Source organism: Cuculus canorus, chromosome 1, assembly GCF_017976375.1.
Source record: "Cuculus canorus isolate bCucCan1 chromosome 1, bCucCan1.pri, whole genome shotgun sequence".
Classification (NCBI taxonomy): Eukaryota; Metazoa; Chordata; class Aves; order Cuculiformes; family Cuculidae; genus Cuculus; species Cuculus canorus.
Genome location: NC_071401.1, coordinates 109,380,898 through 109,393,608, shown reverse-complemented (window position 1 = coordinate 109,393,608; position 12,711 = coordinate 109,380,898). Strand labels below are relative to the sequence as shown.

Genomic DNA, 12,711 nt, shown 5'->3' with positions numbered 1-12,711 from the left:
TGCTTTAAGGACAGATAGTGGATCTTCTCCTAAGAACGATCAATTGTTATTGAAAGTGTTTGTTCCTGTTCCAGCTTTTACAGACTTGCTTTGTTACTGTTTATTAAGCATAGGTGGGTGTTGGTTTGGGACTTTTTTTTTTTATTGATAACTAGCACTGGGCCTTATTGCCATTCCATCTGAAAATGTTTTACCTCAGACAGAACTGTGCTAAACAACATCTTCCCTAAAACAGGAAACGTGTTTCACAATCCTCTCCTGCAAGCAGCACAGCTTCCCTGAGAGGATCTGCGAGGGTGGATAACAGCCAGTCGTCCAAATGTGAGGAGGCTGGGTGCCAGGAGACAGAGCAGCCGGAGGAATGCCTGAAGGCAGCCCAGCTGCACGCTCACGGTAAAAACCTTCAGGTCAGGATCAGGCGTGTGTCCAGGAACAGTGAACTTCAGAAGGTGGTACTTGTTATTGCCAGTCAATGGCCACCACATCCTGCAAACATTGCTGTTGGGATAATGTTCTGCTGTAGGCTCCTCATTGCAGTAGGAAACGAGGCAAAAGAGATTTCTGAAATTAATAGGTCCCAGATAAACCAGAGATTTGTAGACACAATCTTCACTCACATTTTCTGTTTCCCTGAAGAAACCATTCAGAAGCCTGTATATTTGGTATGGCAAAGTGTATGCTGTATGTGTACTGTACCCTTGTGGAAACTTCTGAGTGGCAGCTGCAAAGGTTAGTGCTTAAGGCTGAATTCATGTAGGGAGACACACAAAATGCAACAGGAACAATTTAAGAGTGCTATTAAAGTGTATAGCTACTTTAAAATCTGTATGCCCCAAACTGAAATAAATAAATAAATAATATGTGCTTGCAGGAAATTGGATTTTTTTCAAAGTATTCCAGTTGACTGTTTCAGAGAAATGCTTTCTATAAACAGGGAATCCTACTGGGGTCAGACAGAGCTATTTTAACCTTGTGCATTCATATCTAACTGTTCTGGCCAAGGAGATGTGTTTGTGTATATATAAATACAGCGAGAAGGGAGAGTATAAATTTAGAATTTTTTAATAGGAGGCTTGAATTTTTGGCCACTATTAAATGAAGGTAAACCTCAAAACATTTTTTTTTTTTTTAAAGAAACTCGAAATAATTCCTCTTAGGCCAAATGAGAAGAAAACAAGAGCAAACAATTACAGTCATTCCTGCACTCATAAGCTGGGATAAACCTAACAAGCCATATGCATAGTCTTTTCCATGTGAGGAATGGCATTGAAAGCCTTCAAGCGCGCACGAGACTACAGTAGAGTGGCTCACAGGCAAAAATCTGTGTATGGAGGTAGGCCATGAATGTATTTGAGTAGAACTGGAGCCATTTCAACCCGATCCTGGGCTTCTGCATATTTTTCAAGTACAGCAGTGTACTTAATTGAGATCTTTTTGCTTTGCTTTTTGGTTTGTTTTCTTTTTGTTGTTGCTTTTTTTGTTCTGTGGGGTTTTTTTTGTTTGTTTTTGTTTGTTTGTTTGTTTGTTTTTTAAATATTGAGGACCAAATGTGGGAAGAGAGATTTTCCAGATAGTTTGAAAGCGTGTCCAACCTGCCACCTCCTATGGGACAAGTGGTACTCCAAGAAGAATATCCAGGATGAATCCCTCAGGAGGTAAAGCGTGAGTGATTCAGGTGCACTTGACAACAGTGAGCCCACGCTGCTGAGGCTTGGCCAAGCTTCTCATGTACCAAAACCTGGCACAGAGGCTCTTCTGGAGAGGGAGCTCTCACTAGGAGCAAACAACTATTTCTGGGGGCTAACCCTGCCTCAAAGTGAAGGGCAGTCATTGCACTCCTGGCACAGCCGTCAGACACCTGGCACAGCCCCTCCACGGAATGATGTGTATAGGGGCAGGCTATGAATATATTTGAGTAGAACTGGAGGCATTACGACCAGATCCTGGGTTTCTGCATTTTTTTCAAGTACAGCAGTGTACTTAATTGTACTTAATTGGGATTTGTTTTGTATTTTTTTTTTTTTTTTTTTGTGGTGGGAGTTTTTGATGTTTTTCTTTTTTTTATTTGGGTTTTTTTTGGGGGGTAGAGAAGTGTGTTTTTGTGGGTTTTTTTGTTTTTTTAATATTGTGAACCAAATGTGGGAAGAGAGGCAAGTTGAAAGTGCCTCCAACCTGCCACCTCCTATGGGGCATGTGGTACTCCAAGAACAATTTCCAGGGTGAATCCCTTGGGGAAGTGAAGTGTGACTGATGCAGGTGTATTTGATAATGGAGAATCCATTCTCCATTAGCTTGTGTGAGCTTCTCACGGACCAAAACCTTGCTCTTTTGGAGAGAGAACTCTCACCAGGAGCAAATAAGTATTCCTGGGGACTAACCCTGCTTCAAAGTGAGGGGCAGCTGTCGGATTCCCAGAACAGCTGTCAGACACCCGGCACAGCCCCTCTGTGGAAATCTGTGTATGGGGGTAGGCCATGAACATATTTGAGTACGACTGGTACCATTACAACCCGATCCTGGATTTCTACATATTTTGCAACTACAGCAGTGTACTTAATTGGGATTTGTTTTGTAGTCATTTTTTTTGTTTGGTGTTTTTGGTTATTTTTTGTTTTATTTTTTAATATTGTGGACCAACTGTAGGAATAGAGACTTCCCAGGTAAGTTGAAAGTGCCTCCAACATGTCACTTCGTATGGAACAAGTGGTACTCCAAGAAGAATTTCCAGATGAACCCCTCGGGAGGTGAAACGTGAGTGATGCGGGTGCATTTGATAACGGTGAGTCCACGCTGCTGAGGCCTGGCTGAGCTTCTTATGGACAAAACCTGGCTCTTTTGGAGAAGGAACTCTCATTGGGAGCAAATAAGCACTCCAAGGGGCTAAACCTGCCTTAAAGTGAAGGGCAACCATCGGACTCCTGGCACAGCCTCTCTGTGGAAATATGTGTATAGAGATAGGCCATGAGTATATTTAAGTAGGACTGGACCCATTACAACCTGATCCTGGGTTTCTACATATTTTTCAAGTACAGCAGTGTACTTAATGGATATCTTTTTGCATTGGTTCTTTGCTTTGTTTTATTTATTTAAATATTGAGGACCAAATGTGGGAATGTTTTGTATTTTTTTTTGTTTTGGTTTTTGTTTCGTGTTTTATTTTTTGTTTGGGTTTTTTTGTTTGTTTTTTTTGTTTGTTTTTTTGTTTGTTTTTTTGTTGTTTGTTTTTTTGTTGTTTGTTTTTTTTTTGTTTGGTTTTTTGTTTGGTTTTTTGTTTGGTTTTTTGTTTGGTTTTTTGTTTGGTTTTTTGTTTGGTTTTTTGTTTGGTTTTTTGTTTGGTTTTGTTTGGTTTTTTGTTTGGGTTTTTGTTTGATTTTTGTTTGTTTGGTTTGGTTTGGGTTTTTGGTGGTTTGGGTTTGAGAGATACTTTCCAGGTAGGTTGAAACTGCCTCCAACCAGCCACCTTCTACGGGACAAGTGGTACCCCAAGAAGAATTTCCAGGATGAATCCCTCGGGAGGTGCAGTGTGACTGATTCAGGCACACTTGCCAACGGTGAGTCCTCGCTGCTGAGGCTCGGCCAAAGCTTCTCACGGACCACAACCTGTCTCTTTCGCAGAGGGAAGTCTCCCCGGGCGCGAACCATCCCTGCCGGGGGGTAACCCCGCGGGGCAGGTGCTGCGGAGCGGCCGGAGGGGGCGGTCGGGCGCGGTCCCCGCCCCCGCTGCCGCCGGGGCTCCCCGCGCTGCGCCCGTCGCGCTATAAGTGCGGGCGCGGGGCGCGGCGGCTGCCGAAGATGCGCTGGCAGCCGGGGCTGCGCGGCGCTCCGCCGCGGCCGCCCTACGCGGAGGAAAAGAAGAAGAAGAAGGAGGAAGAAGAAGGAGAAGGAGGAGGAGGTGCGGAGTAGCCGCTGCCATGAGCTGCTCGGACGTGGCCATGCAGCAGCCCGTCCCGGCGGCGTGCGGGGCGCCCCGCTACCCGGCAGCGCCCGCCGCGGGGTGCGCGCAGGTGAGCCGCGGGGCGGTGGTGGGGCTGGGAGGAGGAGGAGGAGGTGGTGGTGGTGGTGGTGGGTTTTGGGGAGGCTCCCCCTCAGCGGGCTGCAGAGCGGGCTGGAGGTCTCCGCCCCGGCAGCCCCCAGCGGGTTGGGAGATGCGGGGAGCTGGGGAGGCTGCCCGCCGGCAGCGCAGCCGGGTAAGAACTTCCCTCTAAAGAAATAACTGGTTTTTTCCCAAAAAAAATTCTTACGTATGTGGGCAGCCTGGTCTGGGGGGGATGTCCCTGCCCGTGGCAGGGTGGATGGAACTAGGTGATCTTTAAGGTCTCTTCCAACCCAAACCGTTCTGTGATCCTATATTCTAGGAGTGGGTGTAGGCTTGCCGGAGCCGGGGAGAGAAACATTTCTTGCCTTCCTCCTCCTCCTCCTCCTCCTTACTTAACGAGACTCCCCGCTTTGCCGGGACAGGACCAGCGCTGCTCACCCGGGAATATCGGCTCCGGGGCAGTTTGCAGCTGAATTTGGAGATCAGATGTAATTATTTATTTATTTTTCTCTCTCTCTCTCTCTCTTTTTTTTTTTTTTTTAATAGAAATGAATCAGGAAATTCTTATCAGGCTGACAGCATTTTTAGACTATGCAGTGCGTGGGTGAAGTGGGACTAATATTGACTTGGCCCTAATGCAGTCATCTGAGAATACATTTTTTGGTTGTTCCTGCATTCCATAAGGTTTTATCATTATTATCCATGAAGATTGTTTTCCCCGTACATGGGAAGTGACCCCTAATATCATCTTGCCTGGGAGACACGAATAGGGGCTAAAACATTAAAATTCCTATCGCATGTTATTGTTTTTTTTTTTTTTCTTTATTGTTGGGAGAGAAAGCCTATTTGCAGAAATGATACCTCAGAGAACTTTTCCAAGTTGCTCACGTTGTTCACTGTAAACACAAGCTCTGAAAAACTCATGAGTTTTGTCTGTTGTAGCATGCCTTCATTATTTCTTCTTCATTATAGGGCAGAACATTCCGTTTGTAGAATGTTTTTTACTTATGAACTTTGAGTTGGAATATCTGGGAGCTCCAGTTGCTAGCCTGCATGATTTAGAGGAAAAATAAATACTTATTCCTACATAACTTGACTCTTTGACTAAGAGACCTAGAAGTAGAAAACTGCAATTGAAACTTTGGTGAACTTTTGGCAGTTATCTCTCTAAGTGATCATCTGTATTTCTCTTCCAGATCTAGAGTGTAGGGCACATAGTATGTGAAAATCTATTAAACAATCCTTAGCAGCTGTGCCACACTCAAGTGTAATTGCTTTTTATTTTTAAACAGAGTCATGAAGTTTCTTCATCAGCTGTAAAGCAGCACCATGTATGAAATGTCCCAGAGGCACCTTAATGAATGGCAAAGTTTCTTGAAATTTCATTTAAAATAAACTGGATTCTTGTGGATTTTGCTGTTTAAGAAAGGTGGAAGTAGATAAGCGAGACAAAAAACATAGACAGCTCTGTTGAACCAATGCGGCTCATGAGTTGTGGCCGGCACAATATATCCCGTTATCACCAAAAAACATTCTAAAACTTGCTGTCCTATGTGTTATTGACATTTTTTCTTTAGTTAATCCTGCTAGTGCCAATTCTCCTGAAATATTTGTAGCTGGAGGGTCTTCGCTGATTAGTCGAATATTGGACTGTTGCTGAACTAAGAATGTTGCACCCTATAACAGTTATGAACTTCAGAGCATTTTATGTATTTTCTTTGAATCTGACTTTAAAAAAAGCAAAACCAAAAAACCCCAAAGTAAATGTAGAATGAACTCCTTGTGCATCTGTAGTTGTAGTAGAAATATTTATTGTCCGGGTAACATGTGCCAGTTTGCAAGTCTCCTTTTTCTTCAGGATTGTCTTGTCATTTAACAACTGGCGAAGTGCATAAGAAAGAAAGATGAAGAATCTGTTGTCAGGTTTTTGTTTCTTCTTAAATGTGTTCAACATGTAAAGTGTTCCTGCACTCATCATGAGGATATTGACCATTTAAAAAATGTTCTTCTTTTAAACTGTGGTTTAAAAAACTGCGAGGGAAGATGGATTAGTGGGGTAGCTTAAAAATAAAGCTCTTCATTGGAGCTGATGACGTGGAGCTCACCCTCAAAATATCTGAGGACTCCATTGAAGCATTTCTTGCTGTCATTTTACTACTCTGTTGTCTTTCTGTACCCAGTAAAGTTGTTTGATTTCTGAGAGAGAAAGCTGTTCTGTGCTATGGTCCTGTTGGTTTTCCTTTCCTCCTCAGCGTGGGGAGGTGTAGGTGTGTTATTGTAACTAAAGCTTGTGCGTCTTCATAGATATTTGTAATAAAGCTGTTGCAGCCACGTAATTGGTTATGCCACCTTTTGGTATCAGTTTTGTATCTTTCAAGAACAAAGCAAGCTCCTTAGCTGTGGAGCTGCCCTTGTAGATGTGTAGGCTAAAGTTCTGGGCCATGGGGTCTCTCTGGAGAAGTAACTTCATTGTGTGCTGCATATGTTGGTCAGGAGAGTTGTCTTCAGAAACTGGCTGGCATTGTGTTGCTGCTCTGCAAAAGACGGGGTTTAAAAGGGTTTGAATGGACGTGTCTTTGGGTTTTGGTTTTTTTTAATAGCAGATCTTGGAATTGGTTTTTAAATGATTGATTAGTATGCATGCAGATTATGCAGAAGTGACAGATTTTTTTTTTTTCTTAGGGGATGGTTCATCATGCCTTTTTAAAGTTACTGCACTCTAAAGTGAATCCCGCATTTTTGTATCCGCAGTTTTCATTCTGGTAAAATCGGAGCAGAACAGTTTTTTTTTGCCTTGCACAGCAATGCAGAGTTCCTGGAAGCTTAGCTTTCACCAATCCATAGCCAAGAAAGAACTTGCTGGCAAATTTATTTAGATGGGATTCTTTTTTATATAGTGCTTAATGGAATGAAGCCTGAATTCCTATTGAATGTTAATAGCATTGGAGGCTTAACACCTTAGATCTTTGACATTGCTGAAGTCAATGATGTTTGCTGAAGGGAAGTAAGTGGAGTAGAGATGTACATGCTCATACGATGCCAGAAGGAACTGATGAAAATGGAATGTGGCCCTAATTCTACACATAAATCGGGGTTTCCATATTCCTTTGCCAAAAGACAGAGAGAGTATGTGCCGGTGTTAGAATTAGGAACGCATTCCTGTGCGTGGTAAGAAGCTGTGCCTGCGCTTGTGTAAAGCTCTGCAGAATGGTGAGATTAGAACTGTCTTCATCATGAGCTTTTCTGAGGGGCTGTGCAGCTGTAGTAGTAAGTTCTGGCTCTACTGTGGGCTGGGTGAGGAATGGGTGTAACAGAGCTGCTCGTTCGAAGAGACTGTGGAAACACATAATTGGTGAAGAATCCGGTTGTATTCTTGGCACCCATGAAATGCCGTGACAGCCTGCCATGCCCTATCAATCTCGGTATAGCGAGCTGCAAAGCTGAGGCTAAGGTGGAATTCACCCTGACTTGCTAAAACAGCTGAGCTTAAGACCTTTGAAACGGGAAATTACAGTAAATGGTAGTTTTGGAGTTTCTCCATGGTATGTAGATGTAGAGAGCTAAGCCAACACCATCCTTGCTAAATCAATTCTTGCATTAAGAGTTGTGGTATACTCGAGTCAGACTATCTGCTCACACACTGTAGACAGACTTTTTCCAGATAAGGGCTTGTCTCCATTAGCAAATTAGGTCACTAACTCAGCTCTTCCTTCCAAACTAACAACATTGCAGACGCCGACAAGTCATGTTTAATGTTGTCAGTTGGCTGTAGCTAAACCATAATTCACATACTGTAACTTCAGTTTTTCAGTAAAGTTGTTTGTATCCCATGCTCACAACTTTGAGGACAGGCTTATTATACCACTTCTACTGCGCGACAGTCCACAGTATCGAACACAGCAGATAACAGCAGAAGATAGCTTCACATCTAGTCTTCGTAGTTCAGATGTTTTCTCAAGGCTTATTCTGAAGCCTGGTGGTTGCCCTGCTACTGACTTGACTGGAAATTGAATCAGACATATATAACTCACCTCTAAGAGCTACTCTCAGAATTACAGCATGTAAAACCTGGATTGAGTCTTGCCCTGTGTGTGGGGGGTTTGTTTGTTTTGTTTAATCCCACAAGCCACTGCCAATTTAAAACATTTGCCTTGCTGTACTTTGTCGTTCTGATTGGGACCAAATTCTATTTGATCTCCCTCTATCTACATAAAGCTTTAGACTTTAGTGATATGCCTCTGTTCAAATGTACAGCAAAGGATGTATAAATTAATTCTTTTTCCACTGCTTCTCTGCATGACCAGAGCACAGCAGGAGCTCCAGGATCAACTGCTCGAAATCCAGTGGCTCACCTGAAAGCACGCATGTGGCTTTGCTCTCAGCTTGCGCATTTGCGAAGGCAGGAGTTAGCATTTTGTGTTTTCAGGGCGTGCTGTAAATATTGCTTTCAGGCACAGCATTCCATGCTCTGATTGCTTGAAATTGTCTTCTTCCTTGAACACTCTCTGTGTTATCAATAGGAGCCTGCTTGGCAGACAGCTCCACAAACGGAGGACTGTCCGTAATTTGCCTTGAGTTTGTTGCTGAAATTCCTTCTCAGAAGCTTATGTCAAATGACAGCCTTTTTCTCAGAGTAGGGTCATATAGTGTTTCGTCAATGTAGTTAGTATTTATTTTTGGTTTCTGTTCTTTCTCTCATAATGGAAAATCTGTAACAGGTGGCCACAGGCACACCAGACTTTCATACTTGGGAGCATAAAGGACCATATGTTGAATGATGGCATGTATGGAGATAATAAGTTGTAGGAAAAAGCAACCAGCTTATATGTAAAATAAGAGCTGGTCTGAACTTTTGATTCAAACTTGGCTAAACTACAACTTTCTCTGTTCTCAACTGCACGCAGTTGTTTTTCTGTTTTGCTGCCTACTAGCTGGGTTCAGCTGGAAGTAAATTTTTTTCAATTTGCAAAAAAGTAACGTTCTGACATTTTTACCAGACACCTTATGTGAGATCTGGGACCCTTGAAGTCAGTTGGACTTTTGCCATTGGTTTAATGTTGCCAGAATTTCACTGCATGAGAACTGTTTTGTTTGGTTCTGGATAGGGTATGTCAGAAAATACCAGGAATCAAGACGGGTTTTGTGTGAGACTTTCAGACCACATGATTTCTTGGTTTAAAAGAGATCGGTTTTGCATCAGAAGACAAGAGGATGCTTAACCAGTATAAACCTTCTCTTGAATATTCCTATATTAGTGGTGATTTACTATTGGCCTTTAGTTTCCTTTTGATAGACAGCTTGCAGTTAGGAGTTTAAATTCTGTTTCGAAGAGCCTGTTTGTGAATATTTGAAATAACAAAAATAACATTTGTTTAAGCTGAATTCAGCCCATGCTGTATAGCACTGTTTACCCAGAGGTTGTACCATTCATCCTTCAACCACAAACTTGGTCTGTTATCTCAGCTGGATCAGGTGCTATAGACACTGGACTTCCCTATTTCCCAGTATGCTAAACTGACTTTGAATTCTGTATTCTGGATCTTGGCCAAGATGAGATTTTGTGTTTGTTTTGTTTTATTTTTCAAGAGGCTGCTTAATCTCAGTCTCTAGTTTGTAAGGAAGAGAGAGGTGGAATTCATGAATATATGAAAGTATTAGAGATCTGAACACAGACAAGAAGTGTTTGGTCAGAAAATACTCTTTGTTTATAAAGATACTACAGATGCAGTTGGCTGCTTAATTATATGCCAGAACTGTTTATATGAGAAAGGTACAAGTGAAACTGTGCTACCTCAGACTGGTTATCAGAAATCTAAACTGTTTTTTTTTTTTTTTGTTTCATCTTGTACCCCTTCTTCCCCCCCCCCCCCCCCCCCCGCCATGATGGTGGGACAAATTCATTGGCAGTTGATGATCTTGCATACTTTTCCACTTGCACAAGTGCAGTCAGAAATGGTCTGAGAAGATTACTGTTAAGGTCAGAACAAGTAATTTGAAATTTGTTTGCAGGCAAGGTGTTTTAAAGGAATTACAGGGAGAAAAAACATTGTTAAAGAATATGTATAACGGAAAGGGTATAAATATGCTGCATTCAGGGAAAACTTGTTTAATAACTTTCTGTATTCTTTTATTTTGAGAGTCTCGTAATTACAAGCTGATTTCTTACTAAAATACAAATTAAGTAGATCTGTATCTGATCACAGGCTTGATGCAGTTTTGAAAAATATTTTAATTTAAAGCTCTTATCCTTTGCAAAAAGTTCAGCACAAAACACAGCTTTTCATTGTAAGTAACTTCAGTCCATACACAAGGCCTTGTACTTGTCAGTCAGTACTACCATCTTTTATATATTTTTTATATATGTAAATATGTATAAAAAGTCAGATTTAGTGTTTTCAAAAACACAAGAGTGTAGAGTCCTGGCAAGTGCTCAGAATATCTTGTAATTACTGTCCATGAACTGGAGGGGAGAGAAGAGAGTTGAAACGGAAAATGAGTTAGATTCTTAGGCTGTGGAAGGGGGAACATTCCTGCACAGAGAAGCGACTCTGGAGATAAGTTTTAATTTCCTGAGCTCCAGTCCCTATATAGGAACATTGAAAGACTTCCTTCCTGATAACCAAGTCAAGCCAGGGGCTATGTTAAATGATGTGTTTCTGTGTATAATTGCATGCTTGTATATGTATTTGCATACTCACAGTTTAAATACCAATAGTGTCCTTGTAATGATAGAAATCTGCATGTATTCAAAGTCTGGCACGTGCGCCGCGTAAAAACTACAAAATCCGATCTCTACGTAAAAAAAACCAAAATCCAGCCAAAAACAAAAATGAAAAAAGCACCCTTCCCAACCACTTGTCTTGCATTTTAAAGAGAATCTGGGTTATGACACACCTTTAAGAATGATCAGGTCACTGAGGTAGATGTGTTACAGATTTCTAATGCACATATCTTCTATATATGCAATATTATAGCCATTTATGTCTTACAAATGTATCATCGTTCTGCAATTACTTAGGCAAAACCATGAAGCTCACTATAAGTGATGTCTTAGAAAGCACTTCAGGAACAAATATTAGGGAAACTTTTCTTTGTTTACAGAATGCATGAAGCATTTCCAAAAAATATAGCTCAGCCCAGACTCTGCATTTGTGAAAGTTACTTTCAGAGCCTCAGACTGGGTTTCATTTCAGCCATTACTTTCTAGTAAAATTCTCTTAATTTGCTATTTACTTTGTTTGTTCTTACTTTTCTCTTTAAAGTGAGTCCCACAGGGTTCTTTTAATACATGTTATTGGATCTTGGAATAAAACCTTAAGTCTGAATAATTAATACTGTGCTAAGCAGATCCACACTATAATTTGCTTTGTGACACACAGATTTACTTGAATACCAAGAAATTGTCCGAACATCCCAAACTGTAAAACAAAATTACTCATGTCTCATTGCAGTTCATAACCTACTCTAATGATAGATCTGTCACTTTATTGTTATGAGCTTTTAGCATTTAAGGTTTTAATTCCACTTTTCAATAGCTCTTTCTTACAGTTAATTTTTAAATAACCATTCATAATTAAGAATTAGCCCCAGAGTATCTGTTTTGTGTCACAATGAGAGAATTTGTGTTGGGTAATACGATTTTTAGAAAGCATCAAATGTAAATATATTGATGGTATACAAGATCAGAAAATTACTTTCAATTATTTCTAAATTGGACAACCAGATTTATTATATAAATGGAACTTTATAGACTGTAGTTATTTAACTTTTTCAATAGAACAACTTTGGAAAAAGGGGAAAAACCCTATAAACCTAAAGAGATTCTGATGGTGCTGAAGTGTTGCCAAGCAAACCATAAAAGATAAGTCAGGCTGTAATTCTATAGAAAAACTATGAAATACTTCTACATATGTGCTGTAGTTGCTTTTGGATTCGTGGAATTGCTTGTGTGTAAAGTCAGCTGTAGAAGTGGCTAGCCTGCTAAAAGCTATGATTCCTGCAGCTTGGCTGTTGTGGGAAGATTATTATTTTTCTGTGAAAACAGTTGTAAAGTGGAACATCTGAAAGATATGTTCCATGCAGAATGGATCTTCACACACATTTATTTTGACGTTTAAGTTAGATTTGAGAGAGAGAGAAGATTCTGAAATAGCCATTCACAGATGGCTTGTGTGGGTTTTTTTTTTTTTTAATATCTTCCTCTGTGTTTTTTGGTTTGGGGTGGATTTTTTGCATGTGTTTGCAGACTTGTCAATCCTCCTCTTCCCCCAGATCACATGTTTATTTTTTTATGACTGGAATTTTTGTTCTTTTTTTCCAGAAGCTGATACTTGAAAAATAAAAAGGAAAAGGGTAACCCCCCCCCCAACCTCAAAACTACAACAAAAAAACACCCCAGACCAGCAGCCCCCCATCTTCTCCTCCCCCAACCCCACTTGCCATCCTAAAGTACAGCTTCCTATGGTAAAAATTTTCTTGTCAGTGACTGAGAATTTGTGTTTTGTGGACTTCTATGATATGGAGGAATTTTTTCAGGAAGTACCAAATTCTCCCATCTTTACTCCTTCATCAAGGAGTGGATGTGGGCAGTCCAGAGAGCCGTGCATTCTCAATTAGGGGAGCACAGCCAGAAAAAGTTGGTGCGTGTTCAATTAAATGGGTGAAATGCAGACAGT

The 12,711-nt window shown here is 41.0% G+C and overlaps 1 protein-coding gene across 3 annotated transcripts in view; it reads left to right on the top strand.

Moving 5' to 3' along the window:
• Positions 1-3,767: 3,767 nt before the first annotated feature.
• The window catches only part of VGLL3 (vestigial like family member 3), a 29,258-nt gene continuing 20,314 nt past the window's right edge, over positions 3,768-12,711 (top strand). For 2 of the 3 annotated variants that reach the window (XR_008447821.1, XM_054054512.1), the window contains exon 1: positions 3,769-4,004. Coding sequence is in view for 2 of the 3 variants with exons in the window: in XM_054054512.1 (XP_053910487.1) it covers positions 3,912-4,004 (93 nt within the window). In the remaining variant the exon portion in view is untranslated. Of the gene's footprint in view, positions 4,005-12,711 lie in introns of all 3 variants that reach the window. The other variant, XM_054054522.1, reaches the window with a different exon arrangement.